The sequence below is a fragment of the Cetorhinus maximus genome, chromosome 2 (assembly GCF_964194155.1).
Source record: "Cetorhinus maximus chromosome 2, sCetMax3.hap1.1, whole genome shotgun sequence".
Classification (NCBI taxonomy): domain Eukaryota; kingdom Metazoa; phylum Chordata; class Chondrichthyes; order Lamniformes; family Cetorhinidae; genus Cetorhinus; species Cetorhinus maximus.
The window spans coordinates 143,333,700-143,350,008 of NC_135880.1; the positions used below are offsets into that span (position 1 = coordinate 143,333,700).

Consider the following 16,309-nt stretch of genomic DNA (forward strand, 5'->3'; position numbering starts at 1 on the left):
GTGAAATCGGGTGCGATTTCCTGCCACGCCGCCCAGTGGAGAAACGTGCAGCGAACCCACCCACCACTGCACTGCGCCAGAAGGGAAAATTCCGCCCAAAGAGAGTTTTGATAACTAAATAAGGAGAAACTGTTTCCACTGGCAGAAGGGCTGGTAAGCAGAGGACGCAGGTTTAAGGTAATTAGCAAAAGAGCCAGAGGTGACATGAGGGAATAAAAAATGTTTCCGTAATGGGTTGTGATCGGGAATGCACTGCCTGAAAGGATGGTGGATCCAGATTCAATAATAACTTTCAAAGTAGGAATGGATAAATACCTGAAGGGGAAAAAATGATAAGATTATGGGAAAAGAGTAGGGGAGTAGGACTAATTTTATAGTTTTTTCAAAGGGCTGGCAGAGACATGATGGGCGAATGGCCTCCTGCTACACTGCATCATTTCGTTATTTGTTGAAATCTACAGTTGACTAAATTTTGAAAACATTGGAAACACACTGATATGATGTGAAACAAATCTCTGGCAGCAAAAGTGTTAACCAGTAGTGGCCATTTTGCTTAAAATGAGAGACTACTAAATTTATAATTATTTTAGTTAGCTGCGTAACTTTGCAGTATTTAGGGATCAAATTTGCATTGAACATTTCACCACTTTTTCAGGCAAAAGCTACCTTTTTTCTTTCACTGTCTCTTAGAAAGTTGTGCCTAGTCTAAAGTATCAAACTGAATTTAGCCCTTTTGGTTGATTTGAGGAAATGGGAGCAGAAGGGTAATCTTATTTCGAATTCACAGGAGCCTTAATGCTAGCAGGTTTCCCTTTCAAGTATAGGTAGTAATATTGGTGCTTTTGCTTTGATTTGTTTGACCTTTCATAGCATAATGACAATGTCCATTATACTAACTCCATAGCACAGTCTCTATTAGTATGCATTTTGCTTACCACAAATATTATAGTCCATAGACTTATATGAAAGGCTGACACACTTTTAACACATAAAATTAATTGAAGATAGTAAGGAACATATGGTATTCTGATTTCCCATAGAGAACAGATGATTTCACTCTCAGGCATTCAAAATCAGAAAATTGTAACTTCTCATGAATGACTGACCACTAAGTTCAACTACTCAGCAAGTGAACATATCCTGCAGTCTATTTGGCTAGATTAACAGACTTAATGCACTTTGATGCCAATTTGCAAAAATTAAGAAGTTTTTAATGTTCTTAATCCACATTCAATTAAGACTTGGCTGGAAAATGGAGCCAAATAGGGCAGTTTAGTGCTTTTACAAGATTAATTGACATGCTAACCTTAAACACAAAGAGCTTGAAGCCATCAAAACAGACAGCGTGGAGCATTTCAACTTTCAAAACAAAACACAGAAATGTCTAAAAGCAAATCTTACAATCAGTTGGAGCGTTAAGCATTTTCATCGTGACCAATACTGGTTTTAAAGGAGAAATTCTATGGGGCAGAATAGATGGAGAAATTAACCCTTCCATCTCCTACATCATGCACGACTATTCTTCCTGGTGCTCTGATATAGACATGAAGGTAACAAAAATCCTACCAGAAAAATTAGTTACAAAAAGAACATATTAATAATTGCAACAAACTGTGGTAGTGCTCAATCAAACTGAGGGCTTCTGTGGTAATAGTGGTTGTTTGCCAAAACAAATCACAAAGCATTTGGTACAATACTGTCACTGCAAAACTCACCTCTGGCAGGTTTGCAAAGCTTCCTTCATTGTTCCAATGGCTGCAAGGATATCCTGTTGCTCAAAGGTCATGGCCGCTTGCATCGCATGCATAGTGCTGTAACCTAGGGCATGGTACATGCTGTCTTTGGACCTGCATTAAAAACAACTAGTTACGTACCTGGAGGGAAAGAAAATTGAGCATTGCTCTATGGCAAATAGGGGAGTTCATACTGGGTAGATATTGCCCCTACTACAGTTGAATTACAGAGTCATTTTCCTTCAACATTTGTGGCAAACCTCCCTTTCCTTTATAAAAAACAAAAAACTACTGCGGATGCTGGAAATCCAAAACAAAAACAGAATTACCTGGAAAAACTCAGCAGGTCTGGCAGCATCGGCGGAGAAGAGTTGACGTTTCGAGTCCTCATGACCCTTCAGCAGAACTGAGTAAAGTTAGGAGAGGGGTGAAATATAAGCTGGCTTAAGGTGGTGGTCGTGGTGGGGGGGGGGGGGGGGGGGGAGGAGGAGGAGGAGGAGAGAGAGAAGTTGTGGGGGTGGGGGGGGGGGGAGTTGTAGGGGAAAGCAAGCGGTGATAGGAGCAGATAATCAAAAGATGTCACAAAGGAACAAAGACATGTAAAAGGTGGTGATATTATCTAAGAGAATGTGCTAATGTGCTAATTAAGAATGGATGGCAGGTCACTCAAGATACAGCTCTGGTGGGGGTGGGGTGGAAAGACTGACAGGGCATTACAGTTATGGATTTAAAAATAATGGAAATGGGTGGGAAAAGAAAAATCTATATAAATTATTGGAAAAAACAAAAGGGAGGGGGAAGAAACGGAAAGGGGGTGGGGATGGGGGGAGGGAGTTCAAGATCTAAAGTTGTTGAATTTAATATTCAGTCCGGAAGGCTGTAAAGTGCCTAGTCGGAAGATGAGGTGCTGTTCCTCCAGTTTGCGTTGGGCTTCACTGGAACAATGCAGCAAGCCAAGGACAGACATGTGGGCAAGGGAGCAGGGTGGAGTGTTAAAATGGCAAGCGACAGGGAGGTTTGGGTCATTCTTGCGAACAGACCGCAGGTGTTATGCAAAGCGGTCGCCCAGTTTACGTTTGGTCTCTCCAATGTAGAGGAGACCGCATTGGGAGCAACAAATGCAGTAGACTAAGTTAGGGGAAATGCAAGTGAAATGCTGCTTCACTTGAAAGGAGTGTTTGGGCCCTTGGACGGTGAGGAGAGAGGAAGTGAAGGGGCAGGTGTTACATCTTCTGCGTGGGCATGGGGAGGTGCCATAGGTGGGGGTTGAGGAGTAGGGGGTGATGGAGGAGTGGACCAGGGTGTCCCAGAGGGAACGATCCCTACGGAATGCTGCCGGGGGGGTGAAGGGAAGATGTGTTTGGTGGTGGCATCATGCTGGAGTTGGCGGAAATGGCAGAGGATGATCCTTTGAATGCGGAGGCTGGTGGGGTGATAAGTGAGGACAAGGGGGACCCTATCATGTTTCTGGGAGGGAGGAGAAGGCGTGAGGGCGGATGCGCGGGAGATGGGCTGGACACAGTTGAGGGCCCTGTCAACGACCGTGGGTGGAAAACCTCGGTTAAGGAAGAAGGAGGACATGTCAGAGGAACTGTTTTTGAAGGTAGCGTCATCAGAACAGATGCGACGGAGGCGAAGGAACTGAGAGAATGGGATGGAGTCCTTACAGGAAGCGGGGTGTGAGGAGCTGTAGTCGAGGTAGCTGTGGGAGTCGGTAGGCTTGTAATGGATATTGGTGGACAGTCTATCACCAGAAATTGAGACAGAGAGGTCAAGGAAGGGAAGGGAAGTGTCAGAGATGGACCATGTGAAAATGATGGAGGGGTGGAGATTGGAAGCAAAATTAATAAATTTTTCCAGGTCCTGACGAGAGCATGAAGCAGCACCGAAGTAATCATCGATGTACCGGAGAAAGAGTTGTGGGAGGGGGCCGGTGTAGGACTGGAACAAGGAACGTTCCACATACCCCATAAAGAGACAGGCATAGCTGGGGCCCATGCGGGTACCCATAGCCACACCTTTTATTTGGAGGAAGTGAGAGGAGTTAAAGGAGAAATTGTTCAGTGTGAGAACAAGTTCAGCCAGACGGAGGAGAGTAGTGGTGGATGGGGATTGTTCGGGCCTCTGTTCGAGGAAGAAGCTAAGGGCCCTCAGACCATCCTGGTGGGGGATGGAGGTGTAGAGGGATTGGACGTCCATGGTGAAGAGGAGGCGGTTGGGGCCAGGGAACTGGAAATTGTTGATGTGACGTAAGGTGTCAGAGGAATCACGGATGTAGGTGGGAAGGGACTGGACAAGGGGAGAGAGAAGGGAGTCAAGGTAACGAAAAATGAGTTCCGTGGGGCAGGAACAGGCTGACATGATCGGTCTGCCGGGACAGTTCTGTTTGTGGATTTTTGGGTAGGAGGTAGAAGCGGGCCATCCGAGGTTGGGCAACTATCAGGTTGGAAGCTGTGGGAGGAAGATCTCCAGAGGAGATGAGGTCAGTGACAGTCCTGGAAACAATGGCTTGATGTTCAGTGGTGGGGTCATGGTCCAGGGAGAGGTAGGAAGAAGTGTCTGCGAGTTGACGCTCAGCCTCCGCGAGGTAAAGGTCAGTGCGCCAGACAACAACAGCACCACCCTTGTCAGCGGGTTTGATGACAATGTTGGGGTTGGACCTGAGAGAACGGAGTGCAGTAAGTTCAGAGAGAGACAGATTAGAATGGGTGAGAGGAGCAGAGAAATTGAGACGACTAATGTCACGACTAATGTCCCTTTCCTTTGTTTATTTTCCCCAATCATTTTCTATGTTTACATTTTTTCAGCTACAACAATTGGCTCTATGCTAGTTGCATGGCAACTTTGTTCCATTTAAAACTGACAGTCAACAAGGATAATGTCCGAGTATGTCACTGAACTGTCCTTTTCTGTCTCCCCCCCCCCCCTCACCTTTATGGATTCTTCATTCGGCCATCATTCTTGATGTTTAAAGCAATGTAGCTGTTTCAAAATTTATCAATATTAAACAAGTGTTGGGGATAATTTTAACCAAACTTGGAAAACTCATAGGATTGTGGACATTGCTGGTTTTACTTCATCCCATCTGATTTTACCCTCCTCTGAGCTTAATGGAGAAGAATGGGAGGTGTGGGGGTGGTGGCGGGGGAAGGTATAAAACTGGCATTCCACCCAATTCTGCCAATTTCCTGACATGTGAGTCAGGTTAAAATGCATCCATTGAGCTTGTAATTGAGACATGGCTGCCTCCCTTCTCACAATGAGCGCTATTATGCCATTCCAAAATAAATTTTAAAAAACATAAATAGTTTACATCGAACTCAAGTTAATGGGATTACCAAATAGGATAGCAATAAACTGCACTAACAAAATGTCATACTGCAGCACATGGCTTAATGACAAAGTAAAACCAATGCTGGATCTAAATTCTAACCAAACCATTAGAATGCTGTCCAAAGTGCAAAACAAAGGGACTTCATGATAAACAGAAATTATGAGTAACATTTACAAAATCTAAAATCTAATCTAAAACCATTTGACAGATCAAGGTAATATGATCAATAGGCAAAACAAAACTTAAAGCAAACTCAAGAAGCTTGACACTATCCAGGACAAAGCAGCCCACTTGATTAGCAAACATTCACTCCCTCTACCACCAAAGCACAGTGGCAGCAGTTTATACCATCTACAAGATGTACTCACCAAAGCTCCTTAGACAGCACCTTCCAAACCCACGACCACTACCATCTAGAAGGACAAGGGCAGCAGACACATGGGAACACCACTACCTGGAAGTTCCCCTCCAAGCCACTTGCCATCCTGACTTGGAAATACATCGTCGTTCCTTCACTGTCACTGGGTCAAAATCCTGGAACTCCCTCCCTCCCTGTTGGTGTATCTACACCACATGGGCTGCAGCGGTTCAAGGAGACAGCTCACCACCACCTTCTCAAGGGCAGTTAGGGATGGGCAATAAATGCTGGCCTAACCAGCGACGCCCACATCCCATGAATGAATAAAAAAAACTGGGAGAGGAGAGTTGTGCGCTCTGCAAATTAAGGAAGTCAGTTTTTGGAAATATCATATGATCTTCCCCATTTCTTCAATGACATTTGTCCTTCACATACCTTAGGATACACAACTCTCCAAACAAGAGGAGAAGTCTCTGGGATTGGTTTGCTATAAGGTGTCTCATATGCTCAAAAGATATAAAATGCTTTTCTAGTTCCTTTATGCATCAAACATATATGCCTATGTACCATTTCTTCACAAAAAATATTCAAACACAAGTCGGAATTACAAACTATAGGAATAGAGATGGGGGCAGAGTGTCAGATGAACTCATGCATAAGGAGGATGACCACAAGGGCAAGTACTCCTGCTTCAGTCTCTTCCACAAACCTCACTGCCACTTAAACCACAACAGTACCAAGATAATGGAAATTCGGCAACCATTGTTTGACATTGAAGCTGTCATATGATTTGCCAGAAATAATTTTCTTTGGAAGCAGAATGAAGGCAATAGTGTGCAGATAAATATTCTTCCATGTGGTACCTACTAAATGGAGTGCAAGCAATTCTTTACATTGTCGCATAAGACAGCCACAGCTAAAATGGAGAAAGCATCCCATTCATGTAATGGTGAACAGCCTACCAGTTCATAGGCATATATCAAAGCCACACATATAACACATTGTATAGGTTTCAGCACCTACCCACACCAATTTTTGAAGTCTACACACTTGGGAGCCCTTTAAAAATGGCGGGCGGGTCCAGATTGCAGGATTCCTGACCCTATTCCCAGGTTCTGATTTTCGGAAGTGCCTTTAAAGGGTGAGAATTGGTTCCTGTCAAAAGCCGGCATCTGGCCCGCCCAACCTGGCCGGCTCCATTGCGAAGATAGATATCCCCAACTCCTCCACAATTTTCATGGAGTTGGGCCAGGTTTTTAAAAGAGTCGTGGTTCACGGCACCTCAGTGGAACTGTAAACCCTCGTTTGCATGAGGGGATCTTTTAAAAAGCAAGTTCAAATGGTCCTCCTCGTATCCCCTCTGCCAAGCTCTGCCCTTCCACCCAACCCCTATGGAGCCTCATGCCCTGTGCCAAGCTATGGTACTTCCATGGCCATTGACCCACTATACACTGTCTAGAACCAATGAACCCAATAGTGTATAATGAAATGACTTTTTTTTCAACATAGGAGAAAGTTATGAATGAATTTACTTTTTTCTTTCAAAAAGTTTTTTTTTTTTTTTTTACACACCCCAGTACTATAGGGTTCATTTGCTGCTTTCAAACCTCTTCCCAGGTTGACTGGCCCAACTCCAGCTTGCAGCCGCTCCCCCCCAACTCCACCTCAGTGCCTTAGCGGGCACTTTCTCCCGAGGCAGGCGGATCAAGCCGGGAACCTTGCCGAATCCCGCTACTGGCCTCAAGAATGAAAATCCAGCCCACAGTGTGGGGTATATTATGACTTTGGAAAGGGTGCAATGGAGGGCCACAAGTTCTATTTCCAGTTTAATGCACCTTTTTTACCTGCATTTTTCATTGTATGCTCCTGTTCAGAAAAGAGAGAAGCATAAACTTGGAAGCTACAGGCCAGGTAGCCTAAAAGCAGTGGTGTAGAAATGTTTACAAGCAATAGTCAAAGACAAAATTAATTGACACTTGGAAAAACATGCGTTAGTAAATGAAAGTTACTTATTGTTTGACTAACTTGATTACGTTCTTTGATGAAGTAATAGAGAGGGTTGATGAAGGTAATGCAGTTTGCTGCTGTGGACATTGACTTTCATAAAAGCTGTTTGACAAAGTGTCACATAATAAATGTTACCAAAATTGAACAACATTGGATTAAAGGGGCAGTGGCTGCATGGATACAAAATTGGCTAAAGGGACAGAAAGCAGTGAGTAATGATGAACAGATGTTTTACACATTGGAGAGAACTGTGCTGTGGTGTCCCCCACAGCACTGGTGTTGTAACCACTGCTCTTCTTCATAAACATTAAAAGTTCTGAATTTGGGTATATAGGGCATAATTTCAAAGTTTGCAGATTACACGAAACTCAGAAATCTGGAAAACAAAGACTCCAGGGGGGCATAGACAGGCTGGTGAAATAGGAAGACACATGGCAGGTGAAAGTTAACACAGAAGTGTGAAATGATTCATCTTGGTGAGAAGAATGAGGAGCGGCAATAAAGACTCGATGGTGCAATTTTAAGACGGGTGCAGAAGCAGAGAGACCTTGGGGCAATACTTGCACAAGTCTTCGAAAATGACAGGGCAAGCTGAGACGTCTGTCAAAAAGGCATACAGAATTCTTTAATTTATAAATAGAGATATGGAGTACAAAAGCAAAAAAAAATCCTAAACACATTTATGGTTAAGGCCCAACTGAGTTATTGCGGCCAATTCTGGGCACCACACTTTAGGAACAATGTCAAGGTCTTAGGGTAGGTGCAGGAAATTTATTAGAATGGTACCAGGACATTAGTTAGGTGGAGAGACTAAGGAAGCTGGGGTTGTTCTCAATAGAGCACTGAAAGTTAAGAGATTTAATAGAGGTGTTCAAAATCATGAACGGTTTTGATAGCTTTTTGCTATTTACTGTTTCCAGTAGTAGAAAAATCAGTGACCAGAGGACACGGATTTAAATTAGCTGTCAAAAGAGCCAGAGGTGAAATGAGGAGAAATAAAATTTATGCAGCAAGTTATTTTGACCTGAAATGTGTTGTCTGAAAAGTAGTGGAAGTAAATTCAATAATAACTTTCAAAATGGATTTGGATAAGTACTTGAAAAGAAAACTTTACAAGTGAAACTAACAGGATAGCTCTTTCATGAAGCTGACACAAACACAATGAACTGATTGGCCTCCTCCTGTGTTGTTATCGTTCTAGGATTCTATATGAGCAAAGCTAACACCAGAAGTCACAGGATGAAATGTTGCAGAGGAAATGTTCCAGATTTAACCATCGTTAGCTTAGGGCAGTAGACCATTCATCACAGGGACAATGCTCAAAGAGTCTAGCGCAGCGCTTCCCAAACTTTTTCCCGATGTGACCACATTTAAATGTTTCAGGCTTCATATGACGCCAGAGTGAAAATTGTGGGGAGGAGGCTTAGAGAGTTATTGGGGAGTGGGGGAGGGGGGTGAGAGTGGTTGACAGGGAAAGTGGGTGTTTAAAACTGCTGGGTTTTCCCAGAAAAAAGCAGAGACCCAATTTTTTTTTTTAAAAACAGGCTGTGGTTATAGCATCAGTCGGGTTTCAGAAAACAAGCCACGCCCATCAATCAAAAAAAGCACAAACATTTCAAGGGGATCTCTCACTCAGTCCGAGCTCCATGGCCAGCTTTGCTGCCTCAGAGCTCATTACCTCAAAATCTCACTGTGGGACGATCCACAGTTTGGGAACCCCTCGCCTAGAGCTAGCACATGAGAATCAATCTTCACGGGTGGAGTGTATTAACCCTTTTGAGAGATGAGTTAAAGCTCTTAATGAATTATTAGCAATCTTTATGCTGTTTTGAAAAAGTGATGATAATAAATTTTTAAAATGATGCCGACAGATTGAATCCCTGAGCTGAACAGCTAATTTGCAAAACAGAGTGCTAAAACAAGGTGATAGCAATGTGTTATACCTGTTGTTAACTCACTGTATTGCTGTTATTTTTGGTTTCAAGAACCTAGGGAAAATTTAAATATGGATGTGAATGTGGAATTGGTAGAAGGTTAAACTGAGGGAAAAATTTCGAGTATGTTGGGAAGCCTCCCCCAATTCACAGACTTCCATGTTTTACAGAGGCAGGACAAGTGGTGGACTGCCAGCCCGCACCCAGGAAGCAGGCTGGCATTTTAAATATGCCAATGATGCTGATTGTTCAGAGTGTGGCCAATCTTGGAATGAAGGCAGATGAAAGACAAGACAAGACAATGAGGCTGGAAGCTTCTGATTTCAGGTGCTTTACAGATTTTACAATGAGCAGAAGGTTTGCTAAGTCCAGCTCCCAGTCCACCCCGATCAGAACCCTGCCCCTATGCACTACACAAGGACCCTCCTCCCTCCGGGGTCTGGGTTTGCCAAACACCACACACCCCCCGCCCACAGGTTTTGGGATCCCACACCTGTGCCACACCATCCCCATCCGCATCCCTCCACTGGGGTCTGAGATCAGACCTACCTGGTCCTGCAGCCTGCTCCGTTAATTGCATATTAATTGTGTTTAATTGTAGGCAAGTGGTGGGCATTAATTGGACATTCACTTGAGCCCCCTATAGATAGACAGAGACTAAAACTGCGGTTGTTATGGTTAGAAGGCGTATGTTTGTAATGTGTAACTCTGTAAATAAATATAAAACTGTGTAAAGATTGGCTCCAGATCTATCCTTCCTCAACTAGTTTTTTGGAATAGAACACGCTACTCTGACCTGTTCTGGAGTGCTTCCCAGCAACTGAAAGGCAAGCCTGTCAATCAGGCTGACTACTAGGCAGGCTCCCTATCAGGACCAAATGGTGCAGGCTGTGGGAAATCCTGACTTTTGGGTTGAAAAACAGCCCTTACCATAATTTATGCACATAGACATGTGTACAAATTCAAGAATATCTGTGTAAAACTGTTGTCACAGACTCTCCACAGTGGCTGATGGAACCACATGTGAAAACATGTCAAACTTAGGGTGTCTCAGCAGAACAAGCCTCAGCCATTTTGCCTGTGTCTTCCTTCCAAGCTGTTACAGGGGACATCGGCAACAATCAATGTGCCATGCTTAGATACATGAAGCAAGTCACTGATGCTTCCTTCACCAGGGCAAATACCTTTTTTAATTTCTAATCAGAAAACCAGCAATAGAATAAAATCACACTGCAATTTTTGCATATCATAGTATTCCCCAGCATCAGAGGCATTGGTGATGGCCAGAAATGTCAAATTTTGAGGTGCGGGAGCTCTAAGAAAATGTGTTCGCCACAGAATTTCTAAATCTACTGTTACTTTTTTTTCCTATGTATTAATCATTTGAGTCCCCAAAAGTCAGTAAAACTATGCTTTTTAAGTGAAAAATCTTAGTGCTCCACTACTAGCAACCTCTTTCTCACCCCTCCCTCCAGCAATTTCTCCCACACTCCAAACCCCCACCCAAACTCCCCCTCCATTCCAACTCTCTCCAACCTCCTCCTCCAACACCCCTCTCCTACCCCCACCCTCCAAATCATATGGCAGGTCGTCAACTGATTCGTACGCCCCGCCATTATCTAATGTGGTCGAAGGTCTGGGTGCCATATTTGAATATCACCCAGCACACACATCCACTCTCTCCAGCCCAGCTGTCTTCAGGAGACCTGTAGAGAAGGCTGCAGACAAAAAGAAGGCTGCACCCAGGTTTCGCCACGACTCCCTCGAGGCATTAATCAGAGGAGTGTTCGAACACCAGGATGTGCTGTACCCGAGGGATGGCTCCAGGAAGCATACCAGCCTCACTCTCCGGCTTGGGTCAGAGGTACTGGCAACACAATTCAGTATAGGAAGAGAATGAATGAATGATCTCATCCGTTCTGCCAGGGTAAGTCAACCTTCAGCTACCTCCAATAACACACTCTCATCATGGCATCATGCACTCAAAGAACTGCATTCTTCAGGAGTCTCACACAACATTAGTGGGGGGCCCATATCAGCACTGAGTGTCTCACAGATACTTTATCACCACCATCTCATCTATCATGCTACACAAACTCCATCCTCAGCCTTTTCTGAGGCAAGCTCACCACACACGGCAGTCATGTATGCTTCCCACCCTCTGCTCCATCCCTTCTCATCACATTCTATCTCTATGTCTTCATGCTGTCCAAGCTTTCCCACAACAGGGGGGAGAGAACCCAAATGGGAGGAGGGACAGCCAAGATCATGGAGCTCACCAGATTCAAGGAGGATGCCGTCGAGCTGGCTGGGGAGGACATTGATCGCTCCTGTGGGGAAGGCGGGTTCAGCTTCTCCCAGCAGCCTAGTATGAATCAGACCTCCATGAGTTGATCACATCCTGACATTCACAGTGAGTGACATACAATCTGGTATTCTGCCTGCTAGTGTACTGAACCTGGGCACCAGCAGGTCCAGGCACACCAGAGAGCGCCAACATAAGCTCCAGCCCCCAGTCCACCTCAGAGGAGGATGCTGAGGAGCCAAGCCATGAAGATCCATCACTGTGTTCACCCGCACCCTTCACCAGTGCAGAGACACATACCTTGGTGGCTCATAGTTCTAGATTAGGCTTGGGGTCACTTTTTGGAGAACACCTCACTGACACACCTCCACAGCAGTTGGAAGCAGTGATAGCCCAGGTCTCTGCAACTTGGAGGACCGCTGGAGATCAGGCACCCACTGAATCTGAGTCAGACAATAAGCCTCTGAGTGGCTGCCAAGACAATGCTGGAGATGTAACGAGAGGTGCGGAAAATCAGGTGGGGGTATGGGAGTCACTCAGAAGACTAGAGGGCTGGATGAAGGGGTCCGTCCGTATTCTGACTCCGACTTGTGAGCACCTCGAGGTCACCATGGGAAGGGTGGCGACCGGCTTGGAAACCTTGGTCCAGCAGGTTTTGCACTCGGAAGTGCACTCCATGGCTTTGGCATTGGTGGGATCCATCAGTGTCTAGGTGAGGCAGGGGCGGGGGGTGGAAGAGAGCGGGGCACCTTGATCTCCCTCCAGGTATCCCTTATCCTCACGGAGTCAGGGAGGGGCCCTCGGGCACCCACGGGGGGGAGTGGAGAGAGAGAGAGAGAGAGAGAGATGAGCATCAGCTGACACCCCGGGCACCTCCACACAGGTCATTCCAAGGTTGTCCAGCCGCTCAGCATCCCCTCTGCCTGTGACCTCGTCCACTCTAGCTGCTTAGGCCAAGGAGGGTGCATCCGCCCCCGAGCAGGGGACCTTTATCAGGCTGGGGCCCTCCAGGCCACAGGCCACTAGAGGACGGCCACCAAGGTCATCTCAGGCAACAGGGCATAGCAGTCAGCAGGCTGCCTTCACCTCTGCTGCGGATGTCGGGGTTGCATCCAGGCCTAGTGGTAGGGTTAGGAAAATTAAGAAATATTAACATCACTTCTGGGTAACAGGTGTTCAATCACTGTATAAATCTTGCAATCTTGTAAATACATTTGATGTCAATAGGAATGGTTTGGTCATTTGAAGGTATCGTGCATATCCATATACGTGCCCTCGTATGGCGAAGGTAAGCCATCCTTCCACTCAGTGATTGCCTCCCTTTGTGAACCTCACATTCATGCGATGTCAACCTCACTCAAGATAGCTACCAGACCCTTGTGTTATTTCAGGGAGATGAGTCTAAGTCTTTATTGGAAGTGTGTGCTAAATGCATTTGAAACCTTCGTTGCATGTGAGATAACATTATGTGAAGGCTGCTCAGCAGCCTTGAAGGAATAGCTGCAGTTGTGTCTCATAGTGGTAGGGTCAAAGCACAAAGCCTGACAAGATGATGATATCTCCAACCATGTGCTCATCTAACAGCCCACTGAAGTTTCTCATTAAGATGGCCACAACTGCATCAAGTTCTTTGACGCAGCGTTTGCGCTGCTGTGCTGACTTTCACTTCCCAAAGCGCACACATACAGGGTTTACCACTGACCTTCACAGAGATCATGGCCTGGTGAATCATAAGGGTTGAAGGTGCAGGTCAGATTGCTGAACTTGCTCTTGATGTGACTGGACCCGAATCCCTTTCAGTGCAATGACATGGCATTTAGGAGCAGGAGGAATGTGGCCATCTCCTGTTGTGTTCACCTTACTTCTCCTGGAATTTTGTGGCTATCAATGTGGCAGTGGCACGTCTTCCACGTCATGCTTCCACAATGGCATCCTCATGTGGAAGCTGACCCTCATCTCCCTCTTCAGGTTCCTGGCCCCTTTGCTCTTCACCGTCCAAGGAGCTCTCAGCCTCCTCCATTTTTCTCTCTGGTAAGCGATCTCCCACTTTGAAGCACCAGGTGTGAAGGGCACAACAAACCACTACTGTGCTGGATACCCTCTGTGGAGTGTACTGCAGAGCCCCACCTGAGCGGTCCAAACATTGGAAGCGCATCTTCAAAATGCCAATGGTCTGCTCGATTGTGGGTCGTGTGGCACTATGCACTGCACTGTACCTCTCCAATGAGGCACTCTGAGGGCGATGCACAGGTGTCATGAGCCATTGTTTGAGCAGGTACCCCTTATTTCCAACCAGTCATCGCTGTACTCGCTGAAGCCCTTTGAATATATGTGAGGCACCTGGAATTGGCTCATGACGTCATGGGAAACCAGGGTACCTGGCGCAAACATTCTCTGATAGACGAAAGCACACCAGTTGAACGTTGATGGAGTGCAACCCTTTCTGACTGTTGAACATCAGGGCTGATGCCAAAAAGCCCTCAAAGCCACATGTTTGCAAGCTGCAAACCTATTAAATCTAGCAGTCTAGCTTACATATCGATGAGCCTTACTGTTGGACATCTGTCACCTCCTTAATGCATCTATTTTCACTTTCATTCCTTTTATGGGATGTGGGCATTGCTGGCTAGGCCAGCATTTATTGCCTATCCCTAATTAGCCCAGAGAAGGTGGTGGTGAGCTGCCTTCTTGAACCGCTGCAGTCCATGAGATATAGGTACACCCACAATGCTGTTAGGGAGAGAGTTCTAGGATTTTGACCCAGCAACAATGAAGGAACGGTGATACCTTTCCAAGTCAGGATGGTGAGTGGCTTGAAGGGAGATTCCAGGTTGTGGTGATCCCATGCGTCGGCTGCCCTTGTCCTTCTAGATGGTAGCATGTTTATGGGTATGGAAGGTGCTGTCTAAGGAACCTTCATGAGTTCCTGCAGTGCATCTTGTAGATGGTACACACTGCAGCTACTGTGTGTCAGTGGTGGAGGGAGTGAATGTTTGTAGCTGAGGTGCCAATCAAGTGGGTCGCTTTGTCGGGAATAGTGTCAAGCTTCTTAAGTGTTGTTGGAGCTGCACTCATCCAATCAAATGGAGAGTGTTCCATCATACTCCTGACTTGTGTCTTGTAGATGGTGGACAGGCTTTGGGGAGTCAGGAGGTGAGTTACTCGCCACAGGATTTCTAGTCTCTGACTTGCTCTTACAGCCAGAGTATTCATATGGTTAGTCCAGTTCAGATTCTGGTCAATGGAACCCCCAGGATGTTGATAATGGGGGATTTAAAAATGATAATGCCACTGAATGTCAAGGGGCAATGGTTAGATTCTCTCTTGTTGGAAATGGTCATTGCCTGGCATTTGAGAAGCGAGAATGTTACTTGCCACTTGTCAGCCCAAGCCTAAATATTGTCCAAGTCTTGTTGCATTTGGACTTGGATTGCTTCAGTATCTGAGGAGTTGCAAATGGTGTTGAACCTTGTGCAATCATCAGCGAACATCCCCACTTCTGACCTTAAGCTGGAAAGTCATGGATGAAGCAGCTGAAGATGGTTAGGCCTAGGACTATACCCTGAGGAACTCCTGCAGTGATGTTCTGGAACTGTGGTGATTGACCTCCAACAACCACAACCATCTTCCTCTGTGCCAGGTATGACTCCAACCAGCGGAGAGTTTTCCCTGATTCCCATTGACTCCAGGGCTAGGGCTTCTTGATGCCACACTCAGTCAAATGCTGCGTTGATGTCAAGAGCAGTCACTCTCATCTCACTTCTGGACTTCAACTCTTTTGCCCATGTTTAAACCAAGGCTGTAATGAGGTCAAGAGCTGAGTGGCCCTGGCGGAACCCAAACTGAGCATCAGTGAGAATGTTATTGCTAAGCAAGTGCCGCTTGATGGCCCTGTTGATGACTCCTTCTCGCAATTTACTGATGATCAAACTGATGGGGCAGTAATTGGCCAGGTTGGATTTGCCTTGCTTTTAGTGTACAGGACATACTTAGGCAATTTTCTACATTGCCGGGTAGATGACTGTTTTAGCTGTACTGGAACAGCTTGGCTAGGGGCACAAGTTCTGGAGCACAAGTCTTCAGTACTATTGCCGGATATTGGCAGCACCCAGAGCCTTTGCAGTATCCAATGCCTTCAACCGTTTCTTGATATCACATGGAGTAAATTGAATTGGCTGAAGGCTGGCATCTGTGATGCTGGGGGCCTCAGGAGGCGGCCGAGATGGATCATTCACTCGGCACATCTGGCTGAAGAATGTTGCAAATGCTGCAGCCTTATCTTTTGCACTGATGTGCTGGGCTCCCCCATCCGTGAGGAGAGAGATATTTGGAGTTGTTTAATTGTCCACCACCATTCACGACTGGATGTGGCAGGGCTGCAGAGCTTAGATCTGATCCATTGTTTGTGGAAGCACTTACTCTGTCTATTGCTTGCTGCTTATGCTGTTTGACACTCAAGTAGCCCTGCGTTGTAGCTTCACTAGGCTGACACCTCATTTTTAGTTATGCCTGGTGCTGCTCCTGGCATGCTCTCCTCCAATCTTCATTGAACCAGGGTTGATCCCCTGGCTTGATGGTAATGGTAGAGTGGGGGATATGCCTGGCCATGAGGTTACAGATTGTGGTTGAATACAATTG

At 45.9% G+C, this 16,309-nt stretch overlaps 1 protein-coding gene across 5 annotated transcripts in view; it reads right to left on the bottom strand.

Annotated features, from left to right (window-relative positions):
- ttc39b (tetratricopeptide repeat domain 39B) overlaps positions 1 to 16,309 on the bottom strand; it is a 180,055-nt gene that overhangs the window by 72,605 nt on the left and 91,141 nt on the right. For all 5 annotated transcript variants that reach the window (XR_013580511.1, XM_078570305.1, XM_078570298.1 and 2 more), the window contains one exon: positions 1,716 to 1,847. Coding sequence is in view for 4 of the 5 variants with exons in the window: in XM_078570305.1 (XP_078426431.1) it covers positions 1,716 to 1,847 (132 nt within the window). In the remaining variant the exon portion in view is untranslated. The remainder of the gene's footprint in view (positions 1 to 1,715; positions 1,848 to 16,309) is intronic.